Raw genomic sequence first — 18,643 nt, forward strand, 5'->3', positions numbered from 1 at the left:
GTTTGGTTGGGCCCAGGAGGTCAGAAAATGGAATATATGACTAAGCTTACGGGGGTCACACATGGGCCCTTCCTGCTCTGCACCCTCCTACTCCTACCCCGGAGGCTGCTTTGTCCACCAAGCTGCCCAGACCCCACACCCTTCCTTCCTTCCCCCACCACTAGCCATGTCCTTGAGCAGTGGCAGGCCAGCATAGGGACGTGGCCTTTGCACAGCCTTAGAATCCTGACAAAAAACAGTGACCAGAGGCGGGAAGGGCAGAGCTGAAGGGACAGGCGAGACTGATGTCTCCTCTGACCCACTCAGCTGCCTCTCAGCATGGAGTTTTCCACACCAGGGAGGCCCCACTCAGCTTCCTCCAAAACCTCCACCCTTCCCTCCCTTTGTCCTGCGTCCTCCCCTTCCTCCTCCCTGTCCCTCTCCTTAAGGGGCGGGGGGACTGCCGGGGGCGAGGTAGGAGGGGAGGAAACGGGCATTTGGCATGGAGTTGGCAGAGGTCATGGAAGAGGTCAGGAACCCAGGACATCCCAGTTGCAGAGGAAGGTCGGGACCCAGTCTCCACCCAGCCGACTTGGCCTCACACCCGTCACCCTGTGCCAGGCTCAGCCTGGGCCTGTCTTGCTTCACTTCATACCTCTCATTCCTTATCCCTGCTGGGGGGACAGGGGAGGAGGCACCTGTGGGCAGCATGGAGGAGCCTGGCACAGGGAGGAGGATGGGGATTGCATCTCAGCACAGTGATGTCCTGTGTGACTGCCTGGGTGTAGAATGGGCCCCTTGGAACTGAGCCCCAGCCACCCCCGCCAGAAGAGAACCGGACCTGTCCCAGCTGTGGCCTCGGTGGGAAATGAGACCATCTCTGCCAGGACAGGTGCTCAGCGTTGGCTTGGGGTGGGGACCCGGAGGTTTCTAATCTGTCATAATTAGTAGAGCCGGTGACGGTTCTGATAACTCTGAGCTGTTTAGATTATCAGAGGATCACGTCCTGGGCTTGTGATTTATCCCACTTAGGGCCCCTTTGGCAGCAAGATCAAGCTTTTTGCCGAGAGTCAAAGATCAACCCAACAAGGGGAGAAATTCAAGTTCAGGAAGTTGGAAGTTTGGACGAGAACAACCCCTGGTTGCCTCAACCTGGGCCTTGGACACCCAGGGCATTCACCAGGTACTGAGCAGTTCATACTTGCAAGGAGCTTTGATCTGTGGTCACAATTCTTAACAGAACCTACGAAGTGAGGAGTAACAGTTCTAGTTCATGGAAGCAGAAACAAGCTCAAGGAGCTCCGACTTCATGCCCATGTTGCTTTGGTAAAGGATAGGACCTGGTTTGAATCCCGGTTGGTTGGATTCCAGAGCCATGGGTTCCCCCAGATTTCCCCTTCCCTCATTCAACCTTACTCTTCCTTGGAGACTCAACCCCGAGGTCTTTGCGTTTCTTGAGCTGTTCTCACCAGCATTCAGGGAGGGTGGCTCAGCTGCCTTGATCCTTCCCCACCGAAAGGTGCAGGGGACCTCTCCGTGTTCAGTCTCGGTCTCTTGCCTCTCAGCCGCTCCCTCTTTCCTTGCCCCTCTTACTCCATTCTCTGGCCCCCGATGAAAGCTGAGTCAGAGCCGACGCTTCCCCTTGGCTCCCAGTGCCTCCCATGGGAGATCCTCCTTGGCGGCGTGTCCGTTAGTCACTCCCGGGTAAGTCCTCTCCCCCCACCCTCAAGGGGCGGGGAGCCCAGGGCAGCCCAGAGGCCAGGGGGGAGGGGGTGGACTTTTGGCCCGTTTCGTTTATTCCCTCCATCTCGTCAACAGCTGCCGTGCGCGCTTGGCTCATTCCTCTGACGGACCTGCGGGGAAGCGAAGAGACCAGGGGAGAGGGCAGGAGACAAACCTGAGCCGGACCTGGGCCACGGAAGAGGCCGAGGCTGCAGCCTGCCTCCCTCTCTTTCCCTAGCCTGCCTGAACCACCCTCCTTGGCCAAAGCCCCCTCAGATCCCCCGGGGCCCAGCCTCTCCCCCTCTCTGGGGCCCCGGGCTCCCCTTGGGGCCTGTGTCCCACCATGCCGGTGGCTGTGGAGATCTTCGGCTTCTTCCTCACAGCCGTGGGGCTGCTGATGCTGGGGGTGACTCTGGCACACAGCAGCTGGCGAGTGTCCACCGTGCATGGGAATGTCATCACCACCAACACCATCTTCGAGAACCTCTGGTACAGCTGTGCCACTGACTCCATGGGAGTCCACAACTGCTGGGAGTTCCCGTCCATGCTGGCCCTCTCTGGTACGGGCTGGGGAGAGCCGAAGGGAGCAGAGGGAGGCGGGAGGCTGGAGAGACCCCAGGGAGGGTGGGTGCTGCCTGTGGTCGGACCTTGGGCACCATATAGCCAAGGGAAGCCAGATGCAGTGAGGAGACCTGCTTCCTGCAGCCAGGAGTGCTGGGGGCATCTCTCTGTCTGGAACTGCAGCAGAGGCCGTGCCACATGTGGCCCCCTGCTCTAGCATGCCCCTCTGTCTTTGTGGCTACAAGTGCGGGCACCGGGTCTAGAGTGACGGCCCCAGCACCTGCCGTGGACCTGCTCCGTGCCTCAGGCCTGATAAAATGAGCTTCATTTGACCCATCTGTTAAGCCTTGGGGTCAGAATAGCACTGGTTCACTGGGTGGTCATGAGGATTATGTGAGATGGAATGTGCAGAAAATGTTAATGTGAGGTTGGTGTCTACGTTCACTCAATCAAATCCAGCACTTTAGTTTTGGGGTGAGAGTGCTGGGGCTCGTGGGGTGAAGAGGAAACCCCATCTGGGATTCCTGGGGGTTGAGATACTTAGAAGTCTCAATAACTGCACCAGGCTTGCACTGGGGCATTGGTCTCACTGCCATGGCGAGCTCTAGAAGGCTGTTTTAAATGGAGTCCTCTTGCCCGTCTCAGTACCCACTGTAGTCAGGGCTGTGTGTGCATATGTGTTTGGGGTTGTTAGTGGGCTGGAGCCTACAGCTCTTTTGGCCCCAAAAGGTCCTCCCTGGTGGTTGGAGCTCACGTTGTGAGCAGTACCCATCACTCCCCCACCTAGGGAGTCCTTCAGTCGGCCCCTCGCCAGGCCATGAGGGGATGACCAGGAACCCAGTGCACTGCAGCTCCCGTGCCCTCACTGGGGTTGCTGGAGCCATCGTGCCCTTCCAGGTCCCCCAGCTGCAGGGGCCAGGTGGCAGGGGAAGGAGCTGAGGCCAGCATGCCAGGAAACTGCCTCCCGGAGTATCAGAGATGCTATGAGCCGCTAGGGAGTCTGGGTGGGTCTCCCCTGCCCCTACTATTCCCAGGGTCTCCTGAGGCAGCTACAGGGGCTTCATGCTCTCATCCCATCCAGGACACCCCCCCCCCAAAAAAAAAAAAAAAAACTTCTATGAAAGCTGAGTACAATCTGGGTCAGGCACCAGGATCGGACACGAGAATGGTGGGTGGGCAGGAGGGACATTGGCTGCAGCCGCTCAGCAGCGTGGTGTGAGGAGGGGCCCCACTGGGACTGCTGCTAGAAACCTCTCATGAGTGTGCACAGAAGACAATGAAGGACGGAGACGCAAGGGTGAGCGAGCCGAGCGGGGAGGGCAGAGAGCACGCAGCTGTCCAGGGATCAGGTTGAGGTTCCAGGCATCATTAGTGCTTCCCTAGCACCATTTTAGTGCTGTTTACACTGGCAGCATTAATGACCTCATCTTCCAGAAGCAGGAAAACTGCATGGTGACCTGCCCTGAGCCACCCAGGTGGCTGGGGGTCTGGAATTCAGAGCCAGCCGATACTTCGTTCCCAGGCTGGTTCTGGTCCTGGGAGGGGTCCTGTCGCTTATTCACACTGCAGTCACGCAGCTGCTCATGGACGCTTCAGTAATATCTCCTTATCTACAAGAGCTCCCTGGGGATCAGGAGCTGGTCTGCCCAGGTTGGGGATGGGTGGGTGGGTGGATGGATAAGTAGGGGGAGAGGCTGGGGGAACTCCAGAGGAAGTGACGGGGAAGGAGAAAATGCTCCCAGGGAACTTTGCCCCTCCTCCCTGCCCCCCAACCCTGGGCGACTTCACATCTTCCTGGCAGGGGCCCAGCCTTTCCCCTTCAACACGGGTGGCACTGCCCCACCCAGGGAAGGGGTGCAAGGTCCTTGGGAGTACTTAGCAACTGTCGAAGACCTAGGAGGAGGAAGGGGGCCCAGAAAGGGAGCTTCGGCTCTGAGGAAGGAGCATATGAGCTAGACTTGCCTCACACCCCTCCTAGGCCCAGGTATCCCACCTTCCAGATTAGAAGCTGCCACTGCTGCCCCCTATCGGTCACTCCAGGAAGAGGCTCGGTTCAGGATGTCAGGCACTGTGCTGGGCATTAAATGGGACCTCCCAGATGTGAGCCAGGGGAGGGGTGCTCACAGAGTGTAGTGTCTGTAACACCCAGCAGAGCATGTTATGCTAAGTCACTTCAGTCGTTTCCTACTCTGTGCGACCCCATAGACAGCAGCCCACCCGGCTCCCCCGTCCATGGGATTCTCCAGGCAAGAACACTGGAGTGGGCTGCCATTTCCTTCTCCAATGCATGAAAGTGAAAAGTGAAAGTGAAGTCGCTCAGTCGTGTCCTACTCTTAGCGACCCCATGGTGGTTCTCACTAGTGGTAGTTTTTTGACAATGTCTAGAGATTTTGATTGTCCTGTCTAGGGGGACTGCTGTTGACATCTAGTGGGCAGAGGGCAAGGATGCTGCTGAATACCCTACGATGCAGGGACTTCCCTGGTGGTCCAATGGTTGAGGTTCCGTACTTCCACCACAGAGGGTCGCCAGGTTCGATCCCTGGTCGGGGAACAAAGATCCTACATGCCAAGTAGTGTGGACAAAAATTAAAAAAAAAAAAAAAATCCTGCCAAAGAGTATCACCCCAGGACAAAGCATTATTAGCCAAAGTGTCTAAGTGGCGCTGAGCAGAAGCCTTGTAACAGAGGCAGAGGTGAAGTGCACCTGGAGGGTCGAAGGGTGCGGAGGTGAGCTCCTGGGAAGGAGGGGGTGTGACCCCTCAGGCTGACCCCTCAGACTGATGGGGCCCGAAGGGGAAGGAGAGGATTTGAGGGCTTCTAGGGACCAAGACCTGAGCAGGTTACATTAGCGGCTAACTCTGTCACAGGCTGGAGAGCAGGTGGAGGGGAAAGGGCCGGGTCTGGGACCCATGGCTGCGCCCCGCCTCCCCAGGGTACATCCAGGCCTGCCGGGCGCTCATGATCACCGCCATCCTCCTGGGCTTCCTGGGCCTCTTCCTAGGCATGGTGGGGCTGCGCTGCACGAACATTGGGGGCCTGGAGCTCTCCAGAAAAACCAAGCTGGCGGCCACCGCAGGAGCCCTACACATCCTGGCTGGTAATCGGGGGAAGTCATGGGTGGACCCTGCGCTGCAGTGGGAGGGGGTGGTACTGCAGTAGGGGTGGGGTGGGCAACCCAGACCCAGGGTTGCCTCATCTTCCCCTTTGCACTGACACCTGACCCCTCTCCCTGCTCACCCACCCTCACCCATACTCACCAAATCCCTTGGTTACAAATCAGTCCATCAGCAATGTTTCTTGAGCCTGCACTAGGAGCCAGGCATGAGCGAGGTGTGGGAGGGAATCCAAAGCTGAGAGTTTCTGCCCTCCAGAGCTTACAGTCTGGCTGGGAAGATCAGAGCTAGGACGTGCACGCACGCACACACACACACTGTGCACAATAACAGTACCACAAGACTTGCCATCCCTTATCAATTTGCAAAACATATCTGTGCACATCCCCTCACAACACGCCTCTGAGATAGGGCAGGTCTTGTCCTGTTCTCCAGATGTGGACATAGGCTCAGAGAAGCCAGGTGGCTTACTGGAAGACACAGCCCCGGGGGGCGGCCAGGCTGGACCAGTAGTCCAGGGGCCTGGCTGGCCTTCATGCACTGAGCCGTAAGACCCAGGAAAGGGGTGTCAGTGCAGGCAGGGCTGATCAGGGAAGACTGCTTGGGCTTTTGAAGATGGGTAGGAGCTGGAGCAGATTCCTAGTGCGGAAACTGTGGTCCAGGCACTAGAGGTAGGAGGGACAGGGCAGGTGTGGGATAAACAGGGAAGAGGGGCTGAGGAGTAGAGTGGGATAGTAGACAAGAAAGATGGGCTGCAGTGTGTCCTGGGTGCTGGATGGAGCAGGCTGCCTTTTGACGTAGGAAACAGAAGTGAGGAGCTGGCGAGAGGAAATGAAAGGGATCCGATGAAGCTTGCTCTTGGACTTGATGCCCATGTCCCTTCTCTGGGCCACACCTTCCTCCGCCAGGCCTAGCTGGGTTCTCCGGTTCCTCCCCCAGGTATCTGCGGGATGGTGGCCGTCTCCTGGTATGCCTTCAACATCACCAGGGACTTCTTCGACCCCTTGTACGCCGGAACCAAGTGAGTGTGGGGGACAGCGGGTGGGTCTCAGTGCGACTCCTGAGCTAGCGCCGCCTGCTCACCATCCTCGTCCCCAGGTACGAGCTGGGCCCTGCCCTCTACTTGGGCTGGAGCGCCTGCCTGCTTGCCATCCTGGGCGGCATCTGCCTCTTCTCCAACTGCTGCTGCTCTCGGGACCAGGACCCCGCCACCGGGTAAGGGAGGGCGCGCCGCGGGGGCGGAGTGCGGGGCGAGGGCCGCACCTCCCTCTGACCAGGTTCTCTCCTCTGCCAGCGTCCAGCTTCCCTACAAGGCCCCCGTGATACCGGCCGCCAGCCTCGCTGCCCGCCTGCCCGCCGCAGCGTCGGATGAAGAGGGCGACAGCAGCTTTGGCAAGTACGGGAAGAACGCTTACGTGTAGACAGCCGGGCCTGTGGACCCATTCCCTTCCCACTGCCCCCAGTGGAGAGGGGTCCCTGGAATACCGGGGCTGCGGGCGCGGGCCCCTGTTCCAGGTTATCAAGTTCAGGGCCAAGCCACGCTTCAGGCTCCGCCCCCTGCCCGGAAGCCACACCCAGCTCGGGCCTCAGGCCCCGCCTTCCCATGGGAGCTCCGCCCTGGCTACACCTCTTTCCTCTGGTTCTCCGGATCCTCTGCAGCCAACAATCGGCCTCCTGAGAACTCATCTCTGGCCTCTGAGGCTGGGCCCTCTTAACCTTCTGAATCTAGGTTCTGGGCCGTTAAGCGGGTGGAGGCGTCCCCGAGTGTTTGCAGTCTGTATAAATTCATGCATAAATAAACTTGTGAACTGTTCTGGGGTTGAAGGTGTCATGAGGCAGTTGACCCAGCAAGGGGTGGCTGAGGTGGCACCCAGGGTCACTTCAGTTCCTGGACCCCAGGCTGTCACCTGTCCACTGCCTTTGGACTGCCCCATCTGGCAAAGGAGGAAAGGAGTTGCGAGTAGTTTGTAGAGTGTGGCATTCTCACAACTACTGATAAGGCCCAATAAGCAGCAGATAAGGACCGGAATAGCAGATACCCTCTGGCCAGACTGATAACAAGTCATTCCTTTTACTCTGGACCTTTCTCACAGCTGTACGAGGAGATGATTGGTCTAGAGTTTCTTTACCTGGACCTGAGAGTGGATATCAGAAGTTGACAAGCCTTTTGAAATGGTGTCAAGTCAGCCAGGCCTGGAGCAAGTACATTTTTCTGGGGATGGTTCAATAACTTCCAGAAAAGGCACTGGAGGTCTGTTCAGAGGCCTGTGTATTGGTGGTGTGTGTGTGTGTGTGTGTGTGACTGAATGGTATCCAGCTCAGACATGGCTACAGTGCTGTGGGCATGCTTGGCATAGGCCCAGCCAGCACTGAGCAGAGCCAGTACACAATTAAGGCAGAAAACTGAGGCTGAGGGAAAGAAGCCTGGCATCCAGTGTTAGGAGCAGAGAGCAGGGTCTACCCTGGCACCCATCCCGTCGTGCTGCGTACAGCAACGAGTCCTTGGTGGCGTGGCACTTGACCTTCCTTTGATCCCACCTGCTCACCTGCACTGACTTTCTCCTGGGATGTAGAGACCTCCCACACCTGCGTTCTAACTGGGCCCTCTCTCCTGAGCTTCAGAAGTCGTGCAGCCCTCGAGTGTTGTCAGCAGGCTGGGTGAATTCATCACTTTCCCCCAAAATCAGTTTCTGCCAGGCCAAACTCTTGAGTCTCACAGATTGACCACCTCAGTCCTCTCTGGCTGTTCCCTTCACTTCCTCTTCACCACCTCCCCTCAGCTGGCAGCCAAATCCTATCAATTCTCCATAGAGCTTTCCACTTCCACCTAGTTCTCCCCCTTGTCCCGCCTGTGTTGGGTCCAGCCCTCATCCCCAGACTCTAATGTTAGAGAAACCCCCTAAGTGAGCTTTGTGACTCAGTTCCCTTTTCTCCCTATTCATCATCCTGCCCTGGCAGCACCCTGGTGCCTCAGGAAAAAAAGACAATTACACCTTGGCACGCTGCCTGGCCCTAGCCCAACTGTTTAAAAAAAATTAATTTGGCTGCATCGGGTCTTAGTTGCCACACTCCACACTCGTGGGCTCTTTATTGCAGCAAGTTGGGTTCTCTCCAGTTGTGGTACACCACCTTAATTGCCCTTCAGCATGTGGGATGTTAGTTCCCCGACCAGGGATTGAACCTTCGTCCCCAGCATCGGCAGGCAGATTATTAACCTCTGACCCACCAGGGAAGTCCCTAGCTTGCCTTTCTATCCCCATTTCTTACTATTCCTCCATACGTCCGTGGTCTCCCAGCAAGCTGGACTGCTCACGTGGATACACACATGCGAATCAGGGCTTCCTCCTGGGCTCCACCCAGAACACATGCTTTCCGTGCTATTCCCTACATAAAGGGTTCCCTGGCCTATCCCTGCCCCTTCCCCCCCACACTCGGCTTTCATACCATTTGTGGCTGTCCCCAGGCCAAGTCCAAAGTCCATGTGGAAGGGACTGTACAGAAACACAGACACTGGGAAGCGGGTTCCACGCAGGCCCTCAGTGTAACAACCTACAGGACAGGCCCTGGGCCTCGTGATGCTGACCTGCCTCTTCTCACCCCTTCCCCCTTTCAGGAAAACCAACCTGAGCCAAGTTTCACATTCAAGCCTTGACTGCGTGCCTTCATATGCCCATGGGGTTAAGTTTTGGTTTCTTTGTCCATCAAGCAGGGTCACATGGCTATAAAGGGCTATTGAACTACTTTTTAACCCTTTTTAACATTATTTTCTTCTTTGCTAGAAGCTACAGAAGCAAGATCTGGTGAGTTCCCTGCCCTCAGAGAACTCACAGGCTGGGAGCAGACAGAAATGCAGACAGCTAGTTACCATGTAATGGGCAAGGTGCTACGGCTGCTTATTCCAAGAAGCCTCTGGTTTCTGAGGAACTGGCTACGAAAAAACTCAACAACAAACTGCTTAGGTCTTGGGCAATGAAGACAATAGCTGAGCACTCACTGAACACCAGGCACTGCGCCTGGTACAGTCTTTAGTCCTCTGACTTCTGGAAGGTGGCTGTAACAGAGTCGGAGAGGCAAAGTGATCTGTCCAACCTTGTACGCAGCACTAATAATTAGTAGTACAGCGAAGTGAAAGTGTTAGTCGCTCAGCTGTGTTCGACCATTTGCGGCCCCATGGACTGTGGCCCACCAGGCTCTCTGTCCCAGGGGATTTCCCAGGCAAGACTACTGGCACGGGTAGCCGTTTCCTTCTCCAGGGAATCTTTCTGACCAGGGATCACCCACATTGCAGGCAGATTCTTTACCATCTGAGCCACCAGGGATTTCCCAAAGACCCAGGTGTTTCCCAAGGTGGGGACCAAGTCTCCACTAGTACATAGGAAACTGGCAAAAACTGCTCAAGATTTTCCTTGAGGAATTATAGTTTTAAATGAGGGTCTGGAGATCCTTCCTAGAAAAGATCAATAAATGACTTGTAGAGCCAGTCAACATGAGGAGGCCCCTGGGATCCTATCAAGGCCAGCAGAGGAAGACTGAGTGTGTCAGAGTAGACAAATCTTACACCATGCGGAACAAAATATCAGTACACTTAGGAAATAAACCAAGGAGACTGTGCCGACTCAGCAGCAATCCAACAGGAAATCCGAAGCAGGTGATCACAGTGAAGCACAGGAGGTGTTCCTCAGCCAAGAAATAGTCTTGTCTTTTTTTTGGTCACACCGTGCAGCTTGTGGGATCTTAGTTCCCTAACCAGGGATCAAACCTGGGGCCCAGCAGAGTGAAAGTGCCGAGCCCTAACCACTGGATCGCCAAGAAATTCCCTCTATTTTCTTTCTTGAGTGCACTTCTTGGCGGAGATGAAAGTAGAAAGGTTAGGATCCAGGGAGGTTTCCCTGGATGAGAGCAAGATAATTAATCTAGGCCAAAGAGTCAGCAGCCAGCAGACTGAATTCCTGATGTCCCCGTTACTATTGCTGTCCAACCAACCATCCCAAGGCTCAAAGGCATAAACCGTTTTACTATACACGTGGATCCTGTAGGTCAGGAATTTAGAGCAGAGATGGCCAGTGTCTGCTCCAAGATGTTGAGGACACAGCTAGGAAGACTCAAATGGGTGAGGGTGACTTGATGTCACAGGAGTGAAGCAGCTTCACTCCTATGGTGGAAGCCTGGGCTGGGAAGGCTTGAAGGCTTGCTCACCTGGACCTGTCAATGGGAGGACCTGCACACAGGGGGCTTCCTCACAGCATGGGAACTTCAGGACGGTTGGGTTTCTTACAAAGTAACCGAGGGCTCCAAAGGCAAGTATTGAGGGACGGGGCAGAAGCTGCACTGCCTTTTACCACCTGGCCTTTCATGTCCCATGATCACTCTTCTACCATTGTCTACTGGGCCAAGCAGTCGTAAGTCTGACCAGATCCCAGGGGAAGGGGGCCAGCAGCCACTTTTTGATGCTTGAAGGATAGTAAAAAATTTTACAGCCTTTTCTGAAAACCACCACGCTGAGGACTGTCTCTTAAACCCTGTCCTTACCACCATTCAACACGACGCTGTCACCCAACACTACTTGCCCAACCACCAGTCTCCAGAAGAAAGAGCAAGCAACTTCCCAGGAAGAGACTGGCAACACCTGGCGAGAAAGTCCAACCACAAGGAAGTCCCCAAAAGCGGGGAGAAGAGCCTAGGAAGGCCCCTGACACCAGCCTGGCTGGATCTCATGAATACCTTATTGAAATCACCTGTGTCACAGGTCTTTCCTACGCATCTGCTTTGCTATGTTGCAACAAGGTACTGAGCCTCAAGACAGCAACTCCGAGGCGTTTTCGAGCTCATGGCTTATAATCCACTTAGAGAAGGTGTGGGTGTAAGAAGCTCTAGTGCCACAATGTTATATTAATAGCATCAGGGTCACCAGGAACAGAGGCCTCTGTACCATGAACTCCCTGACGCTTCCCAGAAATGTCTAGGTTTTCTCTACTACTACTAATTTCACACACCACAGTCCATGATAAGACGGGCTTCCTAAGGACAACTCAGATGGGTGGCACCAAGGACAAGGGCCCAGTCTCTCCCCTTTGGGTAAGAATCAGAGACAAAGACAGGGCTGGCTCCTTCTGTGTTACCCTTCTACATCCCCGTCCCCAGCCCTCACTCCACTTCCCCATCACCAGTCCTGGGACTCAAAATACACTCAGAAGAACTAGAGAAACAAAATGCAAAGGAAAAAAAAAAGAAAAGAAAAACTAGATCAATAACCAAAAAAGTGACAAAAAGTAGCAGCCAAGAAAAGCAACGACATAGGGGTGGCGGAAGAATAGGACAGCATCTTTCTTGGTCAGGGACCCAGAGGGGCAGACGGTGGGAGGAGTGATTGACAGGTAGGAAGAAAAGACACAGAGCAGCGAGTTCAAGAAACAAGGGACCCACCAGCCTCACCCGCAAAATCCCACAGAACCACCTGGGCAGGCTCTTCCTCGCACGGGACCTTTTATTACAACTGCACTCCGAGGGCTCAGGCACCGCCCTGCCTCCGGCCCTGGAAGTGAGGCTGGTCTCCCTGGAGGACAGGACATGGGCTTTGCTGGGCTGCCCTCCTGGTCCAGGAGGAGCGTCTTTTCCTTCGGTGACGCTCTCTCCAAGGCTGGGCGATGCACAGGGCCTTCCTCTCTGGGGATGCCCAGAGTCACACAGTCCACTTCAGGCACCTGCGGGCAGAGGAAGCCCTGGATGAGCAGAGGGTCCCTAGGCTGCTGGAGGGAGGAGGGGGAGGGTGTGGGCCGGGGGAAGGCCCCTCTCACCTGGTCTCCTGGTGGGTGCCCAGACAGCGCACAGTACAGTACCGGGCACCGCAGCTGACACAGGTGTAGGGGGAGGGGAAGCCGCAGACAGCACAGAAGGGGCGTTGGGGCCGGGACGGGGGTCCCGCACAGGCCGTCAGGTAGTTAGGGCCCTCGGCCACGCTCAGGTTCTGCAGAGACAAGGGGGCGGGGCCGGCTCTGACTGCTCCACCCACCCAGGGATCCCAGCAGGTGCATCCCTGCCCCGTGGGGTCTTCCCTGCCAGCTCCTCTCACCTGCTCCTCCAGCAAGGCCTGAAAGTTTTTTCGGAAGCGGAGTTTAAAATGATCACCTCGTGTTTTCTTCTTTTTCTTTCCTAGACGTCAAGGGCGATGAGTTACTTGGCCCTCACCCAGGAAGACACCAGCTTCTCTGCCCCACTGTTCCCAATGCCCCCGTGTCCCTTCCCTGCCCAGGTGCCTGCCAGGTTCTAAGCCGGCCTCTCTCTACCATCCTTCCCCGCCTCCACTTCTCCAACCCGAGCCTTCCTCCATCTCCACACTCCTGATACCTAGAGCTCCATGTCAGAGCCGGAAGCGATCTCAAGGGCTCACCTGCCCTGGCTTCTTTATTCTATACACAGGAAAGGAAACTGAGGCAGAGACTGGGAGAGGGCCTGGCTCAAGGGAGCCAGAGGAGCTCGCAGGCCATCCATCCCCCAGCCTGACATCCTTACACAGCCCTGACCCAGCCAGGCTCTTCCCTCTTCCTGAAGCCTTGCCTCCTGGACCCCCCCTTCCACTGCCCCCCGCGGCACCCCCTTCCTCCTCCACCCGCCTCACCAGTGTCTGCGTCGTCATCAAACTGAGGCAGCCGCTTGCCCAGCTGGGGGAGGCCCGCGTGGGGGTCGTCCTGGAAGTTGTCATTCTCCAAGGCCTCAAGCTGCCTGTTGATGCGGCGCTGCCGGGCTGCCCGGTCCAGCACCCGCCGCTGTCCAGGGTCCTGGGAGCGAACTAGATGGGATGGGGCCACAACAGTTACGGGAGCAAAGAGATGCTGGGCAGCCTCGGCTCTGGGCCGTGGGTGGAAGGAAGATGTCCAGGGTGTGGGAGCCACAGTTCTCTGATCTCACCCTAGTCCCCAAACCCTTGGCCCCTGGATCTCCTCCCAATATATCGCCCATTCTGGCTGCTTCCTTCTTAGCCACCTAAGACTGCTGTTTCACTCATTCATGCCTGGTTTCCATCCTTTTGGCCCCATCCTTTCCTCCCAATCCCAGACCTGGGCAGTGAAATGTCTCCTGGAGACCTCTCGTTGCTGGCAGAAACCACACAACCGTGCCGGTGGAGACCGCAGTGCACTTGGGTTTCCCAGGCGCCACTGGGACCTTGATGCACTCAGCCTTTATGCACAGCAATCTTATTTCCCACCTCAAAGGACAAGCCACCATGGAGAGATGCTATTCCATCAGCCCACCCTCAATCATAACTGCGTGGGTACCCCCGTCTCCTTCCATTCCAAGTGGATGCACCCACAAGTCCCACTGCTAAACCCAAATCCTTCACTCTGAGTTCAAGTCTTCCTGTCCCTTGCATCTTCAACACCCCCCATCCCCCACTCAACTGGTACTCTCCCCTCCATAGCAAAACCTGCTGAATTCTCATGTGTCTAACTTCACAGCCACTCTGCTGTGAGAGCACAGTCCATGCGATGTTTTATTTCCCTACCTCTCTTCCACTCCAAACTCACCCCCAGCAAACCAACTCCCACTCTAAGGGAACCAGTCACACTCAGGACAGCTAATGTAACTGATAAATGGGTGTGAGTTCTGGTTGCTCCACCAGTCAGCTGTCCCAAGCTAGCAGAAGTTGGTTTGTGAGGTTTAAGGAAAGAAGCAGTCGCCATAACATAAAAGTGCAAAGTGATGCAATAAGTGCTGACGTAGAAGCTACAGCAAGAACGAGCTAAGGGAGTTCCCTGGTGCTCCAGTGGTTAGAACTCTATGCTTTCAGTGCTGTGTGCCCAGGTTTGATCCCAGGTTGGGGAACTAAGATCCTGGATGCTGCATGGTCTGGCCAAAAGAAGAAAAATCAGAAGAGCTAGCTAAGACAGTTAATGAAGGTGGCTACATTAAACAATAGACTTTCAATGTAGACAAAACTGCCTTCTATTTGAAGAGGCCATCCAGGACTTTCCTAGCTAGAGAGGAGAAGTCCATCCCTGACTTCAAAGCTTCAAAGGATAGGCTGGCTCTCTTGTTAGGGGCTCAAGTGGCTGATGACTTTAAGTTGAGGACAGTGCTCATTTACCAGTCTGAAAATTCTAGGCCCTTAAGAATTAGGCTAGATCTACTCTGCCTTTGCTCTATAAATGGAACAACAAAGCCTGGATGACAGCACATTTGTTTATAACATGGTTGACTGAATATTTGAAGCCTACTGTTGATACCTACTTCCCAGGAGAAAAGATGCCTTTCAAAATATTAATGCTCATTGACAATGTACCCAGTCACTCAAGAGCTCTAATGGAGATGTACAACAAAATCAATGTTGTTTTCATACCACAACAAACTATTCTGCAGCCCACGAACCAAGGAGTAACTTTGATTTTCAAGTCTTATTATTTAAGAAATGTATTTCATAAGGCTGTTGCTACCATAGATAATGATTCCTCTGATGGAGCTGGGCATAGTCCATGGAAAACCTCCTGGAAAGGATTCAGAATTCTAGATACCATGAAGAACATTTGTGATTCATGGGAGAGGGAAAAAATATCAACACTAACCAGAGTTTGGAAGAAGCTGATTCAACCGTCAAGGATGACTTAGGAAATAACTGCAGATGTAGTGGAAATAGTGAGAGAACTAGAATTAGAAGAGGAGCCTGAAGATGTGACTGAATTACTGCAATCTTATGGTACAATTTTCATGGGTGAGTCAAGAAAGTGGTGCTTAAGATGGAAACCACACCTGGTGAAGATGTTGTAAAGATTGTCGAAACCACAACAAATGATTCAGAACATTACATAACTTAGTTGATGTAAAACCCTGGCAGTGGTAGGGTTTGAGAGGATGAACTCCAATTTTGGAAGAAGTTCTACTCTGGATAAAATGCAATCAAGCAGCACTGCAGGCTACCGAGAAATCCTTCATGAAAGGAAGAGTCAACTGATGTGGCAAACGTCACTGCTGCCTTATTTTAAGCAATCGCAACAACCCCCGAGCCTTCAGCAACCACACCCTGATCAGTCAGCAGCCATCCACACTGAGGCAAAACCCTCCAATAGCAAAAAAAGTTACATTGTGCTGAAGGCTTAGATGATGGCTAGTGCTTTTTAGCAAAAAGTATTTTTTAATTAAAGCACACACAGGGACTTCCCTGATAGGACAGTGGCTAAGACTCTGTTCTTAGGATGCACGGGGCCCTGGGTTCGAACCCTGGTCAAGGAACTACTAATAGATCCCACATGCCACAAGTAAAAAATAAAAGATCCCACATGCCACAACAAAGACCCAATACAGCCAAATAAATTTTTTAAAAACTGTTTTAATAAAGCATATATATTGTTTTAAGACAAAATGCTACTGCACACTTAATTGACTAGTGTAAACATAATTTTTATATGCAATGGGAAATCGAAAAATTGGTGTGACTCAACTTTATTGTGATACTCACTTAATCACGGTGGTCGAGAATCAAGCCTGCGTATCTGAGGTCTGACTGTACTAATCTCTCTGCATAAATGGAATCCTTTGATCTTTACATCAACCCTATGAGACAGGTATCACTACCATCACTATCATCCCCAGTTTACTGGAGTTCAGAGGTTAAGAAACCTGTCCAAAGTTCACACAGCTAATAAGCAGCTCCTGGGTCAGAATTCAAACCCAGAACTGCCCAGCATCAAAAAAAGTCCTCTTGATCACTGCACTATACTGCCTCCCTTCCTAGTACCAGGCAGTGCCCTGGGTTCTGGGAATATAAGCAGAGTTTAACATCAGGTGGGGGATATAAATGATCGAATCAACAAGCATGGTACAGGACAGTATACACTAGGACGGGGAAGTGCAAAGTTCTAGGAAACACACGACAGAAACACATAACCTATTCCTGGGGTGTGTGTCAGTCACTCTGTTGTGTCTGACTCTTTGCGACCCTATGGACTATAGCCCACCAAGTCCCTCTGTCCATGGAATTCTCCAGGCAAGAATACTGGAGTGGGTTGCCATTTCCTTCTCCAGGGCATCTTCCCAACACAGGGATCGAACCCGAGTCTCCTGCATTCCAGACAGATTCTTTACCGTCTGAGCCACCAGGTCTTGGGGTAGTCAGGAAGATTTTCCAGGGGAAAGTAAGTCTAGGTTGAGGCCTGACTGATGGACAGAAGTTAGCCTGATTGGAGGAGCGGAAGGTGTCTTAGACTTTGGTACCAGGATGAGAGAAGGCCTGGGTGAAAGACTGCAGTGTCTTAAATACATTTTTTAAAGTTCTATATGGCTGGTATTATAAAATATGTAGGGGATATGAAGTCAGTGAAGTCGTTCAGTCTGTCCGACTCTTTGCGACCCTGTGGACTGTAGCCCACAAGGATCCTCCGTCCATGGGATTCTCCAAGCAAGAATACTGGAGTGGGTTGCCATTTCCTTCCCCAGGGGATCTTCCCAACCCAGGGATCGAACCCAGGTCTCCAGCATTGCAGGCAGAGGCTTTAACCTCTGAGCCACCAGGGATCCCTTCAATGAAGTCAGGCAGACCATTAAGAATATTACCTTTATGTGTCTGTATGAATTTGGATTGGGGAATTATATTTTATTTTTTGGCTGTGCTGCAAGGCTCGTGGCATCTTAGTTTCCAAACCAAGGATCGAACCCAGACCTCGGCAGTGAAAGGTCCTAAGGGTCCATTCCACTAGACCGCCAGGGAATTTCCTGGGCTTGGATTATGGTGAGGGTGACAGAGATCCAGTGAGGGGTTTTAAGAGGACATGACTGGATTCATTACAAGTCAATCTGGCAGATTGCTCCCACCCTCATCACTTTTTATCTGGATTACTCAATAGCTTCCTAACTGGCCTTCCAATCTCTAGACCTGTGCTACACAATAAAGCAGCCACTAGTCACATGAGGTTATTTTCGTTTAGATGTAGACTAATTAAGATGTAATTCATTAAAATGCATGCAATTTTAAATTAAGCCGCATTTCAAGTGCTCGACAGTCACAGGCGGCTATTTGGCTGCCATACTGAATATTGCTGATTAAAAACATTCCCAACATCCCAGAAATTTCTACTGGACAGCATGGCTGTAGCCCCTCCAATCCACCCTTTGCACTAAAGTCCTTTTCTAAGAGATAAATTTGTTGCGTCAATCCCTGCGTTAAAAGCCCTTGAAGGCTTTTCACTGCCCTCTCCATAGAGTTTAAACTCGTCAGCAGTGTTTAAAATGCCTTTCAAGGGGACCTTTCCCTTGTCCTCCAGCCTGTCTCTTCTTCACAAGCCCGGGAACTGTGAACTTGGTTTCCTAAGCGATCTACGTTTTCTTGCTCTCCTACCTTGGCGCGTGTGATTACCGCTGCAGGGAAGGAGTCCCCACGCACTTGCACGGAGCGAAACCGTAACTTTCAAGACACAGTCCAAGCGTTTTCTTTCCCTCCAAGCCTTCCCTGTCCTCTCCTTCCCAGAAGTTGGGCTGGATGCCACTCCTCCCTGAGCCCAGGAGCTTTGCATCCCTCTACCATAGCACGTATCACTCTGAAACGCAATGGTAGATCTGCGTGTCTGCCCCGCTCCCGGAAAGCCAGTTCTTGGATGCGAAGGATCTTTCTTCTTTCTTCATCCCCAGCGCCCGGTTTGCAGCAAGCATGAATAAAACGTGAACAGAAGGGAGCTGCCCCGGGTTTAGGGGCCTGTCAGTACCCGAGCGCTGGGGGAGGGATTTGAGACTAATAACCGGGTGAGGGAATCCTAGGCCAGGTTCGAATCTGAGAGGAAGAGAGTGGGCCAACAGCCAGAAGATCACTTACCCGAAGTTTTCTTCTCCACCATTTCCACAACACAGCTGCAAGATGGGCCTACTGCGCACGCGTGCTAAATCTCTTGCCGTGGTCAGGGCATCATGACTTCCGGCGACGAGTGCTCCTGCGCGTGCGCGGAGTCATCCCACAGGTTTTTGACTAATTACGCGGTGTTCCCTTGGAGACCAGAAAGCTTTCCGCCATATTTTTTACGGGCAAATCTACTTCCTTCCTCTGTGTAGCTGTGTTATTTCGGAACCCCCGAAATGGGTCATTTTAAAGAGACTGTGCCAGCGATCTTTCAAGAAACGTCATTTTCCTTTGGCCCTTCCGAACGTAGAATCATCACAGAGGCAGCCCCTGGAGCCCCTCCCCCGGGCCGTGGAGATGATGGGCCAGAGTAGCGAAAGAAAATGGGCAGGCTTAAGTGCAAAGTCCGAGAGGATCCTCTGCCAAAACCTCAACCCCCAGCCCTCCTGAGGCT

General features: G+C 53.5%; 2 protein-coding genes across 4 annotated transcripts; one reads left to right on the forward strand and one right to left on the reverse strand.

The window, feature by feature from the left end:
• Positions 1-61: 61 nt before the first annotated feature.
• Positions 62-7,188, forward strand: CLDN15 (claudin 15). 3 transcript variants are annotated; one of them, XM_061402025.1, is made up of 6 exons: positions 62-1,683; positions 1,798-2,261; positions 5,195-5,359; positions 6,315-6,396; positions 6,474-6,590; positions 6,670-7,188. In XM_061402025.1, the coding sequence occupies exons 2-6, from the start codon at positions 2,045-2,047 to the stop codon at positions 6,794-6,796; spliced, it is 708 nt and encodes a 235-aa protein (XP_061258009.1). In that variant the 5' UTR covers positions 62-1,683; positions 1,798-2,044; the 3' UTR covers positions 6,797-7,188. The 3 variants fall into 3 exon arrangements, with proteins under 3 accessions (XP_061258009.1, XP_061258008.1, XP_061258010.1); XM_061402024.1 differs by having other exon boundaries at positions 62-871; positions 1,012-2,261; XM_061402026.1 differs by having other exon boundaries at positions 62-2,261; positions 5,264-5,359.
• Positions 7,189-11,841: 4,653 nt separating this feature from the next.
• Positions 11,842-18,260, reverse strand: ZNHIT1 (zinc finger HIT-type containing 1). Its single transcript, XM_061402032.1, has 5 exons — positions 18,169-18,260; positions 12,991-13,161; positions 12,445-12,524; positions 12,170-12,339; positions 11,842-12,076 (listed from the first exon to the last, which is right to left on the reverse strand). Exons 1-5 carry the CDS (start codon positions 18,188-18,190, stop codon positions 12,055-12,057), a joined length of 465 nt encoding a protein of 154 aa, XP_061258016.1. The 5' UTR covers positions 18,191-18,260; the 3' UTR covers positions 11,842-12,054.
• Between the last annotated feature and the right edge of the window lie 383 nt (positions 18,261-18,643).

This window comes from Bos javanicus, chromosome 25, assembly GCF_032452875.1.
Source record: "Bos javanicus breed banteng chromosome 25, ARS-OSU_banteng_1.0, whole genome shotgun sequence".
In the NCBI taxonomy this organism is placed as follows: domain Eukaryota; kingdom Metazoa; phylum Chordata; class Mammalia; order Artiodactyla; family Bovidae; genus Bos; species Bos javanicus.

What these genes read in the sequence shown, in the direction of transcription:
- CLDN15 (XM_061402025.1), top strand. Translation starts at nt 2,045, where the DNA reads ATGCCGGTGGCTGTGGAGATCTTCGGCTTCTTCCTCACAGCCGTGGGG. An exon ending in GTCCATGCTGGCCCTCTCTG is followed by an intron (nt 2,262 to 5,194) that starts GTACGGGCTGGG and finishes CCGCCTCCCCAG; the next exon opens with GGTACATCCAGGCCTGCCGG. An exon ending in CCCTTGTACGCCGGAACCAA is followed by an intron (nt 6,397 to 6,473) that starts GTGAGTGTGGGG and finishes CCTCGTCCCCAG; the next exon opens with GTACGAGCTGGGCCCTGCCC.
- ZNHIT1 (XM_061402032.1), bottom strand. Translation starts at nt 18,190, where the DNA reads ATGGTGGAGAAGAAAACTTCGG. An exon ending in GGTGGAGAAGAAAACTTCGG is followed by an intron (nt 13,162 to 18,168) that starts GTAAGTGATCTT and finishes CATCCCATCTAG; the next exon opens with TTCGCTCCCAGGACCCTGGA. An exon ending in TGATGACGACGCAGACACTG is followed by an intron (nt 12,525 to 12,990) that starts GTGAGGCGGGTG and finishes CTTGACGTCTAG; the next exon opens with GAAAGAAAAAGAAGAAAACA.